Source organism: Gavia stellata, chromosome 5, assembly GCF_030936135.1.
Source record: "Gavia stellata isolate bGavSte3 chromosome 5, bGavSte3.hap2, whole genome shotgun sequence".
NCBI classification, from domain to species: domain Eukaryota; kingdom Metazoa; phylum Chordata; class Aves; order Gaviiformes; family Gaviidae; genus Gavia; species Gavia stellata.
In genome coordinates this window covers 31,977,808-31,998,808 of record NC_082598.1, presented here as the reverse complement: position 1 = coordinate 31,998,808, position 21,001 = coordinate 31,977,808, and the positions used below count along the sequence as shown (strand labels likewise).

The 21,001-nt window shown below is 36.4% G+C and overlaps 1 protein-coding gene across 1 annotated transcript in view; it reads left to right on the top strand.

Annotated features, from left to right (window-relative positions):
* The window catches only part of DLC1 (DLC1 Rho GTPase activating protein), a 217,748-nt gene that overhangs the window by 77,130 nt on the left and 119,617 nt on the right, over window positions 1–21,001 (top strand). The window contains exon 4 of the mRNA XM_059818170.1: window positions 5,685–5,718. Within this exon, the coding sequence (XP_059674153.1) occupies window positions 5,685–5,718 (34 nt within the window). The remainder of the gene's footprint in view (window positions 1–5,684; window positions 5,719–21,001) is intronic.

Below are 21,001 nucleotides of genomic sequence, written 5' to 3'. Positions count from 1 at the left end.
GTAACAGCTTGAGCTCAGCAACCGTTACCTGCTCACAATTATGAAGGCTGGATTTTCCCTTTCAAGTCAAATCCCGGTATGCTAATGTTTGTCCTGGAGTTTTACTTTCATGCTGGACAGCAGAAGATATTACCTCCACAGGCAAAATTCTAGAGAAACGCTTGCAAATCAAGAGGTATCAGATCATTAGCAAGGAAATTTCCCAACATGTCTATTCAAATACATACCTGACAAACGGCTGAATAGCTGACAGCCTTCTATGATGAAAGGGCTCTATAGAATATCCATCGTGGTTGGATGGCATCATTGAAAACGTGGTTCATGTAATGCCAAATGCACTTTATCTTCTGTAATCCAAAAAAACCCAGAAGTATTATTCTGGGGAAAAACTGTGGATTTAATAGCTGTGACATAAAGATGCTATATCTTGTTTGCAAAATTGGAATATAGACTCACTCCAATTGGTTTACGAGATACTACAAAAATAAATACATGTCACTAAGTCCTTATTTCAGAAATTGTATGTTACATGCTTCACTACGGTAACTTTGCCTGTTTCTACAAAACTTTGCCATCTATTGTAGCCTTTTGCAGATGTGTCAGTCATGATAGAGCTGTTCATGTTTTGTGAGTGCAAGGAAACAAAAAGCTACTTTAATTTTATTCATGATGGCTTTGTCTGCAGGTTTGGAATCAGCGTAAAAAAAAAATATAGCTTTGCACTACAGTTAAGGGAGAGCCAAGCTGTGTTCAGGTCAGGCTGGAGGTGCCTCAGTTTTTTGCAATGGCAGTCTTGCAGCTCAGCGTACCCTCACCGCTGCTCCCAAATGACCTCTGTCTTCTTTGCCAATAACACCTCCCCCTTTCACCACCAAGACACTGCATACGTCTACTGACTATACTGCTTCTAATCTGGAAAGCTACTGTGCTAATTTTTTTAGCCCAGCTCAAAGATGAAATAGGTGAATCTTGACTCTGTAATGGAAGGAAGCTAATTTGGGGAGTGGGGAAGGATTCTTTCTTTCCTCTTTTCACAGTGAAGAACTGCACATGCCCAAAATGAATGGTTGCTGTTTGAACTTATGGGCTTTTTTTACATATTTACTTTTCTGTTAAAATGTACTTAAAAGCTCGGGAAAAAAATAGGTATTTTGACTTTGGTTAAACAAAACTTTTCATTTGTGCAAAAATTTTATCTTAACTTCTCATTTACCAGAACTTTCCACCATTTTCTTTCTTGCTGTAAGACAGCTTTTTCCACTTAACTTCTAATGAAATTCCAAGGGAGTGGTTATTTAACCCAGTCTTACTGGTAATGTTTTCTATCTGAGCAAGGCAACTGCAACTTTAAAGAAAAATGTCCAATATAGTGTTTTACATGCACTTTGCAGTCATATTTGCAGACATAATATCTTTACAGGGAATCAGTTGCAGTACAGCAAGGCTGCATACAAAAATATTCAATATGATATTTCAAGATTTTCATACGTTAAAAATCGTGCTCTCTAATGTAAAAGAAAATCCCGAGTATATTTCAGCAATAGTCTGATAGTGATTTCCTTGTTTGGTTTTTTTTTTCCCTTTTCTTTCTTGGTGCTGCTAAGAGCATATACTATTAAAAATAGAGAGAGGAGCCTGACATTGGGGAGTGTTTACTGAAATCTGTGAAGAGGGTGTAAAAAGGACGTGTGCCTGCTTTTTTTTTTTTAAAACACATGTGACCCCATCATGTGGAAATTGTTAGTCCAGTTCTTTACTTCTGTGGGAAGAGTGAGAAATAACGTGAAGTTACAGTGAACCCATCTGGCCAAGCAGGAAAATCCGGTTTAATTGCTCCATTGCCAGAAATGTTAAATCACTTCCTGGGAATGCAGTTCATTTGGAACATATGGAACTTGTTGGAAGAAGGTCTCCAGTGAATTCAAAACTGTACTGGAGATGAGAGCATTTCTCATAAGTAACAATCATGTTTTCCCACTGGGCAGCGTGTAAGCAGTATGTGTAGCAGTATTAACAAAAAACTAAACCAATAGTAGGACTGTCTGAGATCTTGTTGAACAAGATTCGCTTGTGGTTTACTTTATTTTAAAATTTCAAGAAGTGCTATGTCGTTTAGGATTTTTTTCCTCAGGTTTTAAGCAGCAATAGAACATTCTGACAGAATTTTTAGCTCATTTTACAGCTTGATTCAGCAGAATTACACTCTGTTTAGAAAACAGACATATTTGAAAGTATCGTCCATGATGTCTTTGTACCTTGTGGATAAAGAAGGTAGTTTTTTGGGGTGTTTTTTTGGTTTCGTTTTTTAATCAGGGACTTTACTTTTACTGCATATTTTAATAAAATAGGAAGATTTACAATTTTTCTGTAAACTAAGCAAATCTAAACCTTTGATTAAAAATATTATGTATATATATGAGTTCTCCTTAAATTGTAAAGAATTAATGAGTAAGACTTGCTTGTTTATATACATTATTTTAAAGAAAATATTTTTCATAACTGTTACAATGGAGTCAGAATTTATAAGTATGCCCACAGTACTATGTTCCGAGTCAAACATTCAATTGCAGTCTTTACAATGAGAAGATATTCTTTGGAAAAAATATCCTTCCTATTCTGTTCTAAAGAAAAGATTTTACTTTCATTAATTTGATGCTACTATAAGGGCATTTTTAGAGATAATTTATTTTTTCTTTTTTTTATTACTTGGATTCACATGAATCTGAGAAAATATTTGGTTCTTGGAAAATACTATACTTTTTTCTTGTGCTTTTAATCAATAAGACCAAATCAGAGAAAATTAGTTCTTTTAATTTTAAAAGCACATGAAGGAAATGGAACCATGTTTTGCTGAAAAAGTGGGCTAAGTCTGATATCAGGAAGAAAAGTGAGGCAATAAAAAGAAATCTCTGTATTTACATAATGCACTGTGGAGGACCTGGAGTAGTGACAAATGATGGTGACAGGTAGTCACTACTGTATGAGGTCCTTCTCCTAATTATGCTAGAAAAGCTTATATACTTTGTGGTGCTATCATTTTGAATGTGTTTCTTTACCTGAATACTCTAGTTGCATTATTTTTTCCATGCACCTGACTTGATTTTAGAATTCTTACTTTTGGTAGATTGTATCATCCACATTGGTCTCTCTAGCATCAATCTTAATGAATTGCTGCAGGATTGCTGGAGGAAATAGAAAGTATTTTTATCTGCAAACCTCACTCTACCTTTAAATTGTCTGGAACTTATAGGGCTTCTTCATCCTATTTAAAAGAAGTACTAATTTTGTGACTTACATGTCTGTCCTGAGGCATTATGGTTCTTTATACTTCCAGCTACAGCTTTTTGCCTGGGCTAAACCCGCTAAACAACTCTAACCTTTAGGACTAGCATCTAACAAATTTACTAAAATTTATGTTTGTTTGTAAATCAGCATGTTTTAGTGATCATGAATTAGAAATATTGTATATTTCCAGGAAATAACTTGAAGTGACAAATGGCAAGATTAACAATGTTTTAAAATCTGATATGCTCATATGGAAAAAAAAAAAAATCTGCATGCTGATATGAATGATGATGGGAGCTGATTCAGAAGTTTTTATTCAGGCCAAAGTCACTACCAGTGACTCACATTGCAGTTATAGACAACATTATTAAAGTCCATTTAAATCTGTCATAAAGCCACCAGAAAAATTACCTTCTGTACTTGTCACTCTGTCATATCCCCATTGAGTCCTGTAACTGCTTCCCCCCAGTCCACTGAATCATAGCTGTTCATCTTGGCCTTGCATTTTAGACCTTACAAAGGCTGTCCCCATCAAACTGTTGTCTCTTTTCCATGACACAGCTCATGATTTCTATGCTGACACTCTCCAGTCATCTCAATGTTGTCTTCTAAGCTTATCTTAAAGGACACCATCACACCTTTGGTTTTTTTATGGCTAACAAAGCTCAAAATTAAAACGTGATAACAACCTGTCCCTATCTTTCTTTCTTTTGTCCTGACCCTTCCATTCGATTTACACTAATGTTCCCTCGTTTTTTTTTCTTCTGTTTTGTTTTCCTGTTTGTTTTCTTGGAGTTTTTTTAGTTTTGATTGTTTCTTTCTTTCTTTGTTTACACCTCTTCTTTACAAAGTTCTTTCTTTACAGATTTCCTTCTTGGACAAATGATAATAGTGAATCTGGGGTTTTCTTTCTTATTTTCTTACTTTTCTTAGCCAGTGCAGCCACTTAGGTCTGGGAAAGAGAAGAAAATTATATACTGGTTTTCAGAATTCCATCAATTTTTTAAAAATCTGTACATTATACATTTTTCTTTCTTTGCAACTGATACTTTGATTTGTTCTGTGATTTTTATTGTTTCTTTGGCATGTTAGCTTTCTTCAGTCTATGGAAGTTAATGCCTTCATTGCATTACTGGAGCAAAATGGTTCTTCTGAACAAATATATGTTTGTACAAAGCAAGGGAAATGCTTTTCAAGCAAGGGGCTTCTGTTGTTTTGAATAGTATTAGTCTGATGATACGACATTTTTGAATATCAAACTCAAGCAACAGATATTTAACTAGGCAGAGTACCTGTGAAACAGAAAGAATCACAAAAGGATTCTTATGGCTTTTACCAATCTGTAAGGTATTTATTAATATATATCATCTAAGACATGTTCTGTTTGAAATTTTGTACAAAATATCATCCAGGAAATGCTATAAAATACTATTTTGTATAGCAGGACAAATCAAATCCTGAAATTAAATTTTCAACATCTATTTCGTGAACTCTATAAGAAGTCTGAAACTGGCTGGTTTGTGATTTCATCACTCCCCTCTTTCTTTTTCTGTGAAATCTGCAGCAGGAAAATCTGCTGAACAAAGGCTAGTCTGACATGAGTGAAAGGGATGTAAAATTAATACCTTAACTCACATGGCAGTTCTGCATACATTGCATACCCAATCCAATTTCTCATCCAGACTTTCTTACATTTATCATATCTGCACATTCTTTAATTCTGTTTATATGTGTGCCATATAAATTCCATTTTACTCTTCATCTTATCTATAACCTACTTATTTTAGGAAAAATACACTCAGAAAGTCCTTCATTAGCCTGAAAGAAAAGCATAATATGAAAGATTTTTACATCCATTGCAAAAACAATTTTCCAAGTCCAAAAACAATTACAGCCAATAAGAAAACACTTCTATTATTTGTCTTGAAAAAAATAAGAAATTGGTATGTTATAGAACAACATACATTTGAGCCCAAGTCCTAACTATATGGATTCAATGGCAGAACTCAAGTATTGAGTTCTGAAGAAGAAAGATTTGGCATTTTAGTCTCATCTTCAGCCACACACTTCACTCCTTCAGAATTATTTAGTAATTTCCCAGTGGAATTTTGTGGGCATGTATTCTAGGATGATTATTTCAAAATGCAGTCATTGAAATATCTTATTAACTCCATCTCGTCCCTTCTCTCCTAGTCCTTTTTTTTTTAACAGTAATTAGTTTCATAATAGATGATAAGCCACTCAAATGGGAATGATATGTTTCTCTCCAGAGTGCTTAACACAGTGAGACCTCAGTTCTTTCTGGACCTTCTGGACACTCATAAAATCTACCTTAAGATTTTATAATGTTTCCCTAATATTTTTTTAATAGTGGTATCATTTATTTTTTTTTCTTTCAGGCTATGCCAATTATTTCAGAAAAGGAGAAGGCTGGTGAGTAAATATTTACTTATTTTCTCATTTCCTTGTATTTGTTTCGTGGAATACAGTGTTACTGAACTAAGTGAAAAAAGACGGGCTTCAACTGTGGGGTTTCAAATGTGTAGGGTTACAGACCTGACAAATGTCTGTGTAAAGGTTATTCATTGTTTCCTGAATAGGATATTTTCTCTTTCTGAAAAGCAGACCAGCTTTCTGTGTGATGCTAACAAAGATGTTTGAAACTATCCTACAAAGTACCCAGCTGAATTGCAGCTGCCCTTACCTGTCAGTCTTCCTCTAGATACTAACTTCTTACTTGGTGTTAAAATCGATTTTGATTTATTTGATGTCTCGATTAACAAATATGGATGCCAATGGGTTTGTTCAAGTCAGTAGAATTTGATGACTTAGTGTGAGCTTTACTGTCTGCCTTTAAGTATGGCAGGAAATTTTGGTTATCTGTAGTATTTCTTTGGAGGTAAATTTTTTTTGGCTAAGAATATTGAAAGGTTGTTTTTCTATTCTTTTCTGTTATATATGTTCTCTGAACACTATACATACTTTGGTGTTGGGATGTGAAATCCATTAGTGATTGCCTGCTAGACACTGTCAAATGGGTGTATTGTTCTGATAAACGCTAGGGAACACTCCACTCTTAGCACTATAGATCTCTAGAATCTCTGTTGGTTTCTTCATTGTTTATTTTAATTGATAGTTTGCTACTGTACTTCAGATATAGCTTGAAAAATACCTCAAAATATCCAAATGCCACCTGCCATTCTGATTTATGTCTTATTTTTGTTGGTGACATTTTCTTGTGTTATCCTGGTTCGCATTATTTCTTTTCTTTTGCTTATGAAGGGAGAGGAATAAGTTAAATAAAAGTTTTTGAGAGAAAAGCCACAGTGCCATCAGTACTGTAAAAGCTATGGAGCTGTCTGGTGAGGATGTTGCAATTTTAGCTGTTGAAGTTCCTAAATAATTCCCAAACTGTGACCCATATTTGATAAGCTTTTTTTTATTTCACATGTGATATTATTTGCTATTTCTTTTTCTGAGGCAGTTCATATTTGGCCACATCTTTTAAATTATGTCCAAACTGATTATAACTGGCCCTAGTATTTGCAGCTAATTTCAAATACTTTGTCAAGCAGCCATGCAACATTGTGCAAAAACCTACATCTTTAGCAATTATGTACCATATGAGATTAAAAGCTATCTGAAAGTCATTAAAAAATCATCAGGGCATAGAGATGTAATGACCCCAGTTTTATACTAGAGGAATAGAGCTGCAACAAGTTTGCCATAGCTAACGGCTTGTAAAATCAGAAATAAATCTCTATGCTTACTTCTTCAGTGTCAAAACTATCTATCATGTTTTGTTGAAAATAGTATGAAATAGATATATTTTTGAGATACACTTTATAACCTGTACATATGCATATGAATCCATCTCTCTCTTCCTTCTTCCTGCCTGGACTTCAGTGTTATGTTTTTTGTGGACAGCATTATATTTAATAGTACAAATATTAGGTGGAACTTCATGCCGTGTGGAGTCAGTTTGCTGACGTTTCTGTGTACATGAACACAAGCCAGACTGAATGGAAATGTGGTTGCCTTTTAATCAGTTTTGGCTTTTGTTTAACTCTTCGCAGCTCAGGAGCTCTTGAGGTTATGATGGTTTTTTGGCAATATTAAGCATTAGGGAGATGATTATTTAAATCATCATTATTTAAATCAGGCCTGTTGACTGAAGTCATTTGGTTCTAGGGGTAGTTAGTGCTATTTTTTCAAATGCGGTTGGATCTTGATTCAGACATTCAGGCCTCATATTTCTCTATTTAACTAGCCATTGTTTGATCATTGCTGCTTACGCTTCATCAGATAAATGACATTGCAGAAGACTCATGAATGACAAAGCCATAAGTAAGGTGTGAAAGCCTTTAAAAAAGAATGTAGCATATTTGCACGTCTCGTGTAAGAGAACAAAACAAATACTAATTTTGATATTTATTTGGAAATACCAACAATCTCACTCTTTCTAGTTTATATTATTACAGACTAAAATATATTGCAAAATATTACAAAACAAAAAGGAGCTGTTTATTTTACTACTGACAATGCTAGTAACTCAGTAGGTAAAGAGATTGGATAGCATTGTGCAAAAATTAAAATTGGATTTTAAATGCACTCAAAATGTCTAGTTAAACACCTTTTCTCATTTTGAGAATTTGAAATAATAATTTCTTGTAGCTCCCTCTTTCCTACTTAATACTATTTGGTTTCATCTGGGACTGGAATGAGAAATACAAGAAAGTAGAAAGGCTGTTATTTCAATGTTTCTGGTTCAGAAATTCTATATACATAAATAAAAACCTGTTTTTACAAGACTTTCTATTCTGTAGGCTCTAGATACTTTGATACTTTCAAATGCTTTTCCTATAGGCAACCAAACATTCCTTAAATGGACCAAGATGCTTAAGCAGCTTAGAAGTTCACACGTTACTGATTATGTTTATAGCAGTTGTTAATCCTTGAAATTAAATATTTTCTCAATTTTATATATTTTCCAACACACTGTAAATTTTGACTACATCAAATACAAGCTTACAATGGAGTACTTAAGGAAAAAAAAACACACACTATTTTTAGATTTAGAGCAAAGCCAAACATAATCTGAAAACATTGCTACTTTTGTCAATTAATAACTCAAGAGTTCCATAACCAGTTAATTTTTTTTTTAGAGTGGAAAGTGCAGTAAAACCTGCAATTGCAGAGTCCCTTTGGCAAAAATCTATAAATGATCGTTGTATTGAGCAGAACATCAGTCATGCCTAACTGCCTACAGTATTGCTTCAAGTTGTGTGAATTAAGGCATTACAAATGATGTACTGTGGCATCAGCTATTTCTGAAAAATGCATTTTTAAGAAGTCTCAATGTTGTTGACACTTCTGGCAATGGTGAAAAAAATAAATCTTTCAAAAGAGCTTTTTTAAGGTAGAAGTTAAGATCAAGCAACATGCGCAGTCAGGGAAAATGATGGCTCAAGCCAAGAGATGACAAGGCTGGGACTATTGGCACCTGAATCAGGAATGCAGGCCAACAAGCAGCTTCAAAAGACTGTTTTTTCAGATGCATCCATCTTTCTTTGAGTAATTCATGTACTCCCATGCCTTTACTTACTTTGCTGACTGTTTTGATTTTTATTCTCAAATTCTGTCCATGAAGGAAATTTGAGGGATGGAGGGTTCATCTCACCTGTCAATAATGAAGGTGTCTGTGCCAGAGTCAGTGGTGTTGGATTCATTTATACTCTAAAAATAATCAACATACGAACCTTTGGTTCACATGACTATATGTCAGCATTGGGTTTAGTGATGTGAATCACATGAGCTTCATGAATGGTATTGGTTAACTCTTCACTAACTGTAGAGTCAAGATGGCTCCTAACATAGATACCAATATTCAGTACGAAGAATCCACTGTGAGGTTCCTAATTCAAGGCTAACCTCAGTTTCTGGAGCAATGTTCCCAAAACAAAGGTGAAATGACTATTAGTCAATATTAGAAGTCTTGCCTAAGTCTCTTTGTGGACCTACTTAATGATATCCCAGTTTATCCACAAATATTTGTAGGGAATAGTGAACTCTGTGACTTAAAAACATTGCTACAACAAAGCCAGCGGGAGGGGGTAGAGTGAATATCCACATCTGGCCAGGGATTAGCACCGCTTATTTCTCTTGAGGTGATGAAACTATGTGCTATCACATAAACAGGGCAGAAGGTTTAGTCTAGCCCTAAATAAATATTAACACCATTCGTCCATAATGTTCAGCATTATAATAAATAATTTTTTCCTGTGCATAAAAAACTGCCCTGTGGTATTTTGCTTAAACACACATTTAGAACAGTTGCTGCTCTAAAAATAAAATAAGGGGGTTTTAAGTCATTGAGTACTACATTTTAATTATTAAGTACAAACTTGGATCAATTAAAAAACACAGAACACATGACTTGATATAAAAAAGCAAGTGACACTGCTCATCTGTAGCAGTAAAAATTCCCTAGCAGAATAGCAAGTGAACATGCTTTTAAGAGCTTTCATGATTCTCCCAAAATATTCCCTCTTGCTTTAAAGATATACTATGTAAAAAATGCACAACCTCTTCGGGTGAATTTCAGTACTCTCTAACTAGTAGGTTAGAGAGGTCTACTTCAGCACAAATAAAAGTGTCAGTCTTTTTGACATGGAATAGAACAGATTTGATAGCCCATTTCTCATATGTGTTTTGGTGATCAGGAAGCAAACAAGATGATAAAGTATTAAGCACAGTCAAAGACAGCAGCCTCATTGGATCTCTGGCCAATGTAAAGTGTTTGAAAGCTCCCCAGTGTCAGTATTACAATATGGCCCTAGCAGTGAACAAGCCTCATTTTTTTTCTGCATCTTTAGATTTCTGGTAAAGATACTATTTAATAAATTACAGACTCAATGTCCTTTGGTGTTCATTTCCCTGGTTGCCTTTTGATTCACAAGGAAGACAAGTACACAGACAATAAAAGGGACCTTAATGGCAGAGTATTTCCTCTCACAGACTCTAATCATCAGTGTCAGGCAGCAGAGGACACTTGGTGTTTGGCCACATGGTGAGATGAGCTGCAGAACAGGAGGTGATGGAGTGGTGACAAGGCGGGTCGGGCCCATCTGTGAGAACTCGCAGCAGAGGACCTTGAAAATCCAGTAGCAATAGGTTCACTGTCATTAAACAAGGCACATAAAAGACCCGCTGCTTGGCACACTAGGTAGAGCTCTTCTAATTTCACTTAATTTAACTGCAGCTCTAATCAAAAAGGAAAAAAAGGAAATCTCCACTAGATTTTACAAACATGTTCTAAATCCAGAGAACTCAATTTAGGTGTTCAAGGAATGTGTAGGCGTTCAAGGAACGTGTGGACGTGGCATTGTGGGACGTGGTTTAGTGGGCATGGTGGTGTTGGTTGATGGTTGGACTTCATGATCTTACAGGTCTTTTCCAACCGTATTGATTCTGTGAATTCTTCTTGTGAGCAGTACCCACTGGATGCTCTGTTTTCATAAAGCTATTAAAGTTTCATCCATACATAACTTATTTTGAACCTAGAGAAAACATTAAAAAATTTAATCTGACCGGCTACAGGATATCAGTTTCCACATAAACTGGAGAGAAATACAAGTTAATTGGCACAGTTACTAGTTTTCTGGCTGCTTTACAATATCTCTAGCCAGTATTCTAGAATAAACTGGGCAAAACAAATTCTTAATTGTTCCTTTTTGTAAGTATTGTAACTCATTTTAGTAGAACAGTCTTATTAGCGTTTTTGTGAGACCTTGGTATGAAGTACCAGTTCCTGGGTAGGTAATCTTTCTTTTACTGTTGATGTTGCAACAGTTATAACATTTGTTTTAGCTGAGTGTTTGCTTTCTAAATGAAAATGTCAGGTGAGCACTCGCACTTCAATCTGTCATACTAAAAAACAGTTACAGAAACTCTGCCAGAATATGCATGGATGTCTGCCAAACACTAATAGATGCTAATAGATATATTTTTATTCCACTGTCATTTATTTCATTACTAGAAAAAAGGTTTGTGATGCCAATAAATGCTGAAAGCTGACATTTTACGCTAAGATTCCCGATGATGTTTAGTCGTTGGGTTTTCTTTATTTTTTCTAAATGCAGTAAATTAGCTGATGTCATGATTTTTGGTATTTGATTTTTAGTGGCTTATTAACCACACACTAGCATAGTTGTTGTTCTCAATAAATTACTTCATTTTTAAAAGTTACACCATACTCACTGTATGCATGTGGATATAAACACATAAACTTTAAAATGCACATAGCACTGTGCAAAGCCAAAGTCTCATTAATCTTAAGGTGCCATGGCCATTTTCTTTAGGTTTTGGAGGAAACAGTACATCCAAGACTGCAGCTTTCTTCTGAAAGTCCACTTAAAACCACGCTAAATGCACTGGAAGCAGGATGGCCCCTAAAACTCCTCATGATTGTCTGTTGTATATTACTTTCTTGAGTCAAAAAGTGAAGGGTAGGGCCAGGTAGTGTGAATGTGATCTGAGGGGGAGCCAGCAGTCGAGAAGGCTGCATGCCATTGAAGAAGGACACAAACGTTCAGGTCCCATGCCTGAACAGGAAAAACAGGTGTTTTCTGGAAGTCTAAAACAAATTCCATGAAATCATCATATAATAATAAAGTACATCTCTGTAGGCTACCTGCTCCACTTCTGTACCGTCTCCATTGGGGAGATGGTTTTCCTTCTATCCAGTCTGATCCTTTCTGGTTTCAGTTTATGCCTGTTGTCTCTTGTCATCCTCACGTGCACAATGTGAAGAGGCCAGCTCCGTCTTCTTGTTGCCCTCCCATGTGGTCCTGGGGATCTGCTGGTAGGACCCCAAAAGCCATCTTTTCAGGTTGAACAAGTCCTGCGGCCTCAGCTCACAGGCCAAGTGATCCAGACCCTGACCAGCTTGGTGGCCCTCCCCTGGACTTGTTCCCTCTTATCGATGTCTTTCTTGTATTGGGAGGATCCTGAAACTGGACTCAGTATTGCAAATGTGGTCTAACAAGCACTGAATAGAGGGGGATAATCCCTTCCCTCCATCTACAGGCCATACTTTTATTGATACATCCCAGGATGCTGCCAGCTGTCTTTGCTGCCAGGGCACACTGCTGGCTCATGTGCAGCTCCCGGTCTGCCAAGACCCCAGGGCCTTTTCCACAGAGCTTCTCTCCAGGCAGTTTTTTATCATTTATTTTTCCACCCTTCTAGACTGTAAAATCCCAACCTGCAAACAAAAATATTGTGGGAAACAATGTTTCATGATTGACCTCTTTGTTGTCAAAGTGGAAAATACAGCAGAAGGCTTATGAACGTGTTACTTTCAGCAAATTCAATTTAGTATTACATTATAACTAACTGTAATGTGCTCACATTTTAGAACACCACCATACAGAATGTAAACTGGTACTCAGTATATTCTGGCTAGTATCATATATTTAATCTTAAACAAGTTGCTTTTCAGTATAAAGTTAGTTATCAGTTACACAGTGGTTTGGTAGCATTTATATTACCCAGCACAAATTGTGGTCTCCTATTGTATTGGACACCAGAAACATTCTAAAAGAGGTAGTCCCTGAGCTTTTAAATCAAAGCAAACACAAACAAGTTGTTCTTCCTTTCCTTTTTTGGCTATAACAAGAATAACAGAGAATGGTGATAACCAGTTAATCAAGTTATTTCTAGCCTAATTTTGTTCGGACTGAGTTCATGGGAAAGACTTGTGTTGATTCAGATGAAATATAAACTAGTTCACTTGGTCCTAATTGATACTGACATGTAATCATTAGGCCATGGTTTCCAAAGTAGTGATGTGACTGTTGATTCAGAAATCAGGTGATGGGTTTTCTTTTTCAGTGTCCAGAAATAGAGTCAGTTTCTGAAAAGCTGAGGTGCCCAGAGCCAAATTTTAAAAATAACTTTTGGCTATATTTTCATAGTTATTTAGGTACCTGAAGATGAAAAACAAGCTCTCTGTTGTGACACCTGTTAATTGTACACCAATTCCCACAAAGATTACCTTTGGGCAGTAAAATCTGGACCTGGCACAGAATTGTGAAGGTATCTAGTCATTTCTGAAAAAAATTAAGCTCTTCTTTACTTCTCTGGGTTCCTAGACAACATTCAAAACATCTGTAAGATCATATTATGCTCCTGTGTTCGTATTTGAAAATAGGACTTGAACTGCTGTTTCAGAGTTGTTGAAGATGAACCAAAGAGCTGAATAATTTAAAATCATCTTTAATACGAAGAGCTTAGAGCACTTAAGAAAGTGCAACAAGGTAACTTTTCTCTTTTTGCATCTGTTAAAACAGAAGGGTGAGAAATGGTTTCAGTCCCGCATCACCTGGGACATGGCCTTCACTCCGCAAAGCCAACACAAGGTGTTGTTATTTATAAGTTTTAGGTACTTACATGCACACTTTAAACTCCTGTCTTATTAGAATAAAAAGCTCCTTTTCACAAATCCTTAGGGAAAAGAGAGAGCTCTTTGATGTTTGATGAGAAGTCATGCTTATTTACATTCCTCTAAGGACATGCTGACAACTCAGGTGAGAGACAGCCTAAAGGACACTTTGGATTAGGCACACCTGGAGGCAAAGTGTCTTCCTGATGTAGAACTGTCCTTGGCAGCACAATGATAGGTCTGTATGTAACTGCAGCGTCCTAGGTTGCTCAGACGGTTTTTTTTCCTATGTTAGTCGTTCACTTGTGCTCTGAATGCCTTCTGGTATAGCAAGTGATGCTTGAGAGAATTGCTGTATCTGCCTGTAGTATGTTCAGCGTAAGTAAGAGACTAGATCTTTTATTGTCTATAAACTCAAAGATATTAACCATATCTGACAAAAGGTGTTTTTCATTAGCTTGAAGATTTTGAAATACCTTGTGGTATCTAGTCATCAAGTTTAGCCATTGTCTCAAATCTCCTCTGCAAATACTCTTGTAAAAATAGATTGCTTTTGCACGTATCAGGAAGTGGCAATCAAATCAAATCCTGATTCTTCAGCATATGGTAGATGCCATTGGTCTTTAAAATGGACCGGTGTATGATTCTTATATGCAAAGTCAGTCAGTTGTCTCATACAATCATGTTATTACCATCTTCAATCTACCTTTGTGTTGATTTCGGCTATTAGTGAATCTCCCCTTCATGACAATTTAGGAAAGAATCAGATAACTGCATGAAATTGTTAATTCATAAGTATTACAAATAAAGAACTGAAAACCAAGTCTATTGATAGACACAACTGCCAAATGGCCTATAAACTATAAAACTGCAAGGAGTTGTTCCTGCAGGTAATCATTCCAGTCACATGAGTTTGGACTAAGCTTGTAAGTAGAAGTTTGCTAAATCCAAGTCTAAAATTATTTATCTGAAAGTTTCTCTGAGTGAATAGCCTCTTCAGTTCAATTGGTAGGTATCAATTTAAAGCCCAATCTACAGTGGATTCAACTGCACCTGCTGCTGTACTTTGGCCTAAAAGAAGAGGAGATATTTGGTAACCAATTTTGGAGTGCTAGTCAGGTAGATCATATCTCAGTAGCCACCTATAAGCAGAACTGAAAGGCAAAGAGGAAAGTAACCAGGGATTTCGATACATACCAAAATACAGGCTTGAAATTAGTGAAGAACAGTCGAAATATCTGTTAAAAGGCAAGGAAAAAAATTAATAAAATAAACCACTGCTTCCTCTAGGCAGGTTGTCTAATTTACAATGTCATCCTGGAATCAACGTTTCTTCATGTTGCAAGGAAGAAAAAGAAAGACTGAGACTTTTGTCAATAATTTGTTATCTATCAATTGACTTACATAGAGCACTGTTTACAGAACAAAGCCCATGCCTACACTAGAAAGATTTTGCTCTTGTAGTTACCACGGGAGGCTCTCGAAGCAGGGATGAAACTCCAGAATGTTCGGAGAGTGCCAAGGACTTATTTTGGTGGTATAGCTCATGATAACTCTGAGTGGAATAATATTTTTTGTGTCAGCACAAGTGTGTCTTCAGCAGGGCTCTGTTTCACATTCGTAACTGATATACCTGCTCTGGCAAAACTTTAAAGTGTATATCAGGTTAATCAATTTTATCAGGTATAATTTCATCATTATCAGGGCATTTGTGGCTGGAAAATGATTGGAAAATTGAAAGAGACTCATGGAAATAATCTCTAGTTTTCCTAAAATTTCTTTCACCCCTTTAGAAGATCTAAGACTTGTACTTTTTGTACAGATCACCCTTACAACTTATGTCTGACTCTATGTTTTGAAGCATGGATCCAGACTAGCATTTGTAGGAAAAATGCCTTTTAGCAGCCATTCAATTAGCTATTGCAGGATCAGACAACAACAATGGGTCAAGTGGAAGACAGTGTTTCTGGTACACAAGTTAGAGTAGGATTCACTGCTAGCTTGGAAGCAGTACTGGGTTTTTCAGTCAGGGATTTAATACCTTCAGTTCCTTCCAAATGTAAAAGTTTTTGCATGTAGTTTCTTTTTTTTTTTGGTCTCTCAGCACAATAGTTATTCATGTGTGATTACTCTGTGTTGATAACCATTTGACATTATGTGCAATTGCTTGTCTCTTCCCATAAAAGAATGAAAGGACATCAAATGAAGGTGGCAGGTTCAAAACAAACAGGTGGAGTCATTTCTCCACACAATCTAGAACTGAACTATGAGCTCCTTGCCTCAGGATATTGTGGGTGCTAAAGTTTACACAGGTTTCTAAAAGTCTAGGCAAACTAATGACAGAGAAATGTATTAGTATAACCCCTTCCTCAGTGAAATTAATGACAGTCCTGCCACTGATTTTCATAAGATTTACCCAAATCATAACCCTCTATGTAGCAATTCAAAACTTGCCCAAGATGTCAAATTAGTATTGCAGTAGTTCCAGTGGATAAGTCACTATCCAAATATTGAATTAGTTTTTAATGTCTCAGAAATGGTATTTTGTAGTACAAATGTGTTGAATATTCAGCCCTAATATGTACACTGAATATAATTTTATTACATGAGTGTTTCTTATGTTTTGTAAGAAGAATGTATTTCCTGCAGGAAACAGTACAAACTACCCATCATCAAATTAAGAATACTATGTAACTTACACAGCAACAGCAGAAGTCCTCTACATGTTAGGAAACTTTCTAGGAATAATTAGAGGGATCTTAAAATTTGCAGAAATCAATCAATGATCAGAATAAAGTAAGTCAAGGCAGTTCTTCAGCTGAATAAAGAGCAAAGAAAAAAAAGTATGAGCATATCTCATAAGAATATAAAAACACAAACATAACCAAAGACCATACTAAAAACTGTAAAGAGATATATAAGTTACAGTTGTAATCAAAACTTGGCATTATTTTTTTATGAGAAACTGGACATTGAAAAACTAACCAAGAAAGGTTCTAACCTAAGAAGTTGCTACATATATTAACTTTTGCAGTACATTTTAAAGGCATTTCCAGAGAGGCAATGTATGCCACATTAGACAAAGTAAGAGGAATAAGAAACAGACATCTTTTCATAAAGCAAATCTAGATAAAAATCTTCAGCAAAGTAAATTGCATTTAGTTATATTAAAAGACTGAGAGATAAGAAATGAGCGATACTTTTTTTTTCCCCCAGAATAATCATTATAGCTTAAGTAAGTTAAGCTAACTCTACTGATCCATAGAAAGAATTCCACATCTGGAAAATCTTTGCTACATCTGTGTTGGGGTTTCATGCTTTTTGGTGCTTTGTTCACCAGTTCCCATGACTCTAACTTAAACCTCTCTCTTATTTTCTTAAGTGCATTCCAGTTCAGCTAAAGATGTAGTGATCATTTCATTTCCTGAGATATGTTATTTAAGCTTCCTTACCTGTTCTCTTTAAACGAAGCAAAATAGACCCTTAAAAATAAAGCAACATATAAAGACAAAGTGTCTCCGTAGTATTCTGCAGTATGGACAATCGTTTTAATAAACTGAAGTGAGCTGGAGAATTGTAATTGTCAAAGATAACGGACAAGTAAATGTGTTGTTATTGTAGACCTCCAGCTGTGTTTAGCAAGCACAATGCTACTAGGTGAGATACACTCCAGCACCAAAACTCCCTGTCTGCCATGTACCATGCAGTAGCAGCACTGCTTAAAATCTGAATTGTATTGGTTAAACCAATACAGTGCGGTCAACCAGAAGAGAGTTGGCTCCTATACTCCCTTAAAGCTGTTTCCTATATAATGCTATATTATTGCTTCCAAGTGCTCTTTCCCTCTACATTTAGAAATCCAGGAGATGGATTTAGAAATCCAACGATGACAAAAACAAAGTACCACAAACAAAGTAGTTCCCAAAACTGGGAATTTCCACTCTTAAAAGAACTCTGGGCTGAGTCACATAGGTTTGTTTCATTTGCATTCTCAGAGGGAGTTATAGGCTAAATGACGATCAAACTTGGAGTGCAAACATCCATTAGCCAGTCACCAAGGACAGAAGGGCACCTCATTCAAGGACTCAATCATACAGCAGGACCTGTACAAGTAAACTAGACAGGACATGGGCTCAAGTACTGACATGCAGTTATCCCTCTTGTTTGCTTATTATCATGCCTCCTGCTGTAGTTTTGGTCCATGCCATCTGGCACTTTTCTAGACAAGACCTGTGAACACCTTGGGAGATAGCATGGACCAGGGACTGTTTGAAACCAGCAGTGCTAGGAGATTCACCCTTCCTCGCATTGTGAGGTCTTGATCAAAAAGATGAATCAGACAGATTCATTTTGGTATCCTTTGTCTACCACTAACTTCTCCGGGTTTAGTCCTTGATTAGAGGATTCAAATACGAATTTATGAGCAAATCACTTTCTTGGTGGAAACACCTTTAGCCTCTTGCTTCCCAGATAAGCTTTGGGAAGGGCAATACCTCTTGTAAGGCATGGAAAATATGCCCCAGTGAGATTCTAGCATAAAGGTTGAACCACTGCTTTCACCTAACTCTTCTCTCCACTTTCACTCCTTCTGACAAACTATCTTCAAGGTTTTATATTTGAACATTTACTGAAAAGGAGATTCTGGAAATTAATTCTTTTGGTTACAGACAAATGGGCCCAATGATTCTGTGCTTTTGCCTTTTAATTTTTTAGTTGTCATCCAACAGTAATTAGTTCAGGAGGAAAAAGGAAAAAACAGTGAGCCAGAAAATTAGCTGTCCTGCTGCTCTGTTCTGCATACCCGGAGAGTGGGATGCAAATAACTTCAGCTGCCTTTATGCTTCCTTAAATTGCAGGGCCAGGTAATCCCTGGCATAACTGTAGTGAAGAGGGGTGGTAGACAATGGAGACTGCCCCAGCTTATGCTCCCTGGAGAGTAGCTCTTTGTACCAGAAGTTGCTGCTCCAGTGCTCCCCTTCCTCTGGGACAAGTCTTTGAAATGGGCAGAGTCATGCCAAGACACGCTTAGCACTTGCTGCTCATTTATCGGTACCAATTGTATTTTGGATAGCATGCTGAATTATTGGTAGAGGTAGGTGGAAGTCACTGTAACCTTAATTATATCCTGAATACCAAATTTTTATCTGCATGAGTCCTCACTCTGTCAGCAACCTAACTACAAATTGATGAAACCAGACAAAACCTCACATCTGTGTGATGATAGGGAATAAAGAAGCTCAGGGGCAGGGCTCCACATTAATGTGGGAGAAACCAGCCCTGTTTAACATCCCAACCCTATCGGCACTGAGCAAGTATTGCCTTACCAATGTCCTCACACAGCAGGAGTCAGGATTTGCTTTTGTTCCTAATGGACCTTTGAACAGCAGATCTCACTGATAAGGAGCAGCAGATTTCATTGATTCAGTCACGTGACAGTCAAGTGAACTCAAAGGCATAATACTTTCCTGAGTCTGCAGCAATTAGACACTTATCCATTAATAAAACTGTCCTTAAAGAAATAAGAAAAGTGTCCTATACTCTGAGCAACTCTGGTTTATGCTGTAAATAGCACGAATTTTGGAGTACACTTTTATCATAGAATTAGGATATCCTCTTTCTTCACATACTCTTCCCTTACAATTTTTAAAGCATTTCAGTTTTCAACTTTTTAAGGAATTACACAGCCTGTAGCAAGAGATGTTCTTGTCATTGTGCTAAACAACCCGATGTGTTAAATATTGGTGTTTACTACTGAATCTTTTTAATTATTGGAGCAAACAACAGTTGTAAATCATAGTAGGAATTTAGGTGCACTGTAATTTAATTCATGAAGTGTTAATGGTCTTCATGTTTCATCAATTAAAAGATGATGTTCCTTGAGCAAGAAAAGGCTAATTCATATTCACAGACACAAAAAAAATCCCTACATTAAAATGGAGAACATGTGTCAACTGACCCTACATATCAGTAATTCAGGGATAAAACACATTTCAGAGGAGCAATTTATCACCAAACCAAAGTTTACAATCTGCCAAAATTTAAATTAAGGGTTATTCTTAAGAAGCATCAAATAGATTAAGGTAAGAAAACCAAAGAGCCATAATTCTGCTCTCTAGTGATGTTATAAAATAGATATACCATTATGATTAAACTATAATGATTAAACTGTTATGGTGGTGTTAGTTGATGGTGGGACTTGATGATCTTACAGGTCTTTTCCAACCTTAGTGATTCTGTGAAAATTCTGTGAAAAAAAAAAATCATGTCTGTAATACCTAATTATATTTAACTGATTTCGAAGGTGTAATACAAATTTTTTTCATGCCTTCGTTGCCTGCTCTGGATCTCTTGAGAGAAACACTGCCTAAATTGCAGACTGAAGTCAGTAAATTGCTTCACATCTAACCCTGAGAGGACGCAGCTACTCTGTAGCTTACATTGCAGTGCTTCATGTTGAGAGCAGCATAAACTCATGAAGAAGTGTGCCAAACCTTATAGGTCACCAATTCATTTTTAATGAGACTCAGTTAAGTTGCCTATGCACCCTTCTAATTTTTACTGAACATTATGGAACTTTCTGGACTTAATACCTGTATGGGTTCCATTAAAAATAAGGAATCTATTCCCAATTTTAACAGCATTTATGAGGGTTGAGCTGGATTCCACTCCACCATGCCCTCCAACCCTGTGCTTCCCTCCAAGCCCTTCTGCCTTCACTGCCCTATCCCATACATTTCCTGAGTGTGTTTACTGGGCTTTCCCAAAGAAGACCTCTATAGATTCAGGTCTCCAAGTCTACAGCTGACCCCAACTAGCTTGCCAGACCTCTGGATATGAACTCATTACTTCATTCTAAGCGACAGTTTAATTATTCTAAGGCATCTAAAGTTTTTAAGTAAGCCACCCAGATTTACATAGCATGTGGGGTATTTTTTAATAATGTTCTTTTTTGCTTGATTACACAGAAGACAAAGGTAACAAATCCAGCATTCTTTTTCTTGCATTGGTTTCCTAACTCTTGTGATATATATTTCTGGTTTAAGGCTGGTCATCTTGAATAGCTTAGGATCTTACTGTAGGTCATGTTATGCCACTTGAATGGGGGAGTCCTTCCAGCTCCTTTTCCAGAGCATTTTCCTATTCACTAGTGCACTCAACAGAGAGTGATGACTCAGTCTATGATAAACTGTCAAACTAAGTTCATCTCTACCATCTTCTGCTACAGCTTTCTTGACACCTATTCAACAATTCATTTCTTTCACAGTTCCTCTT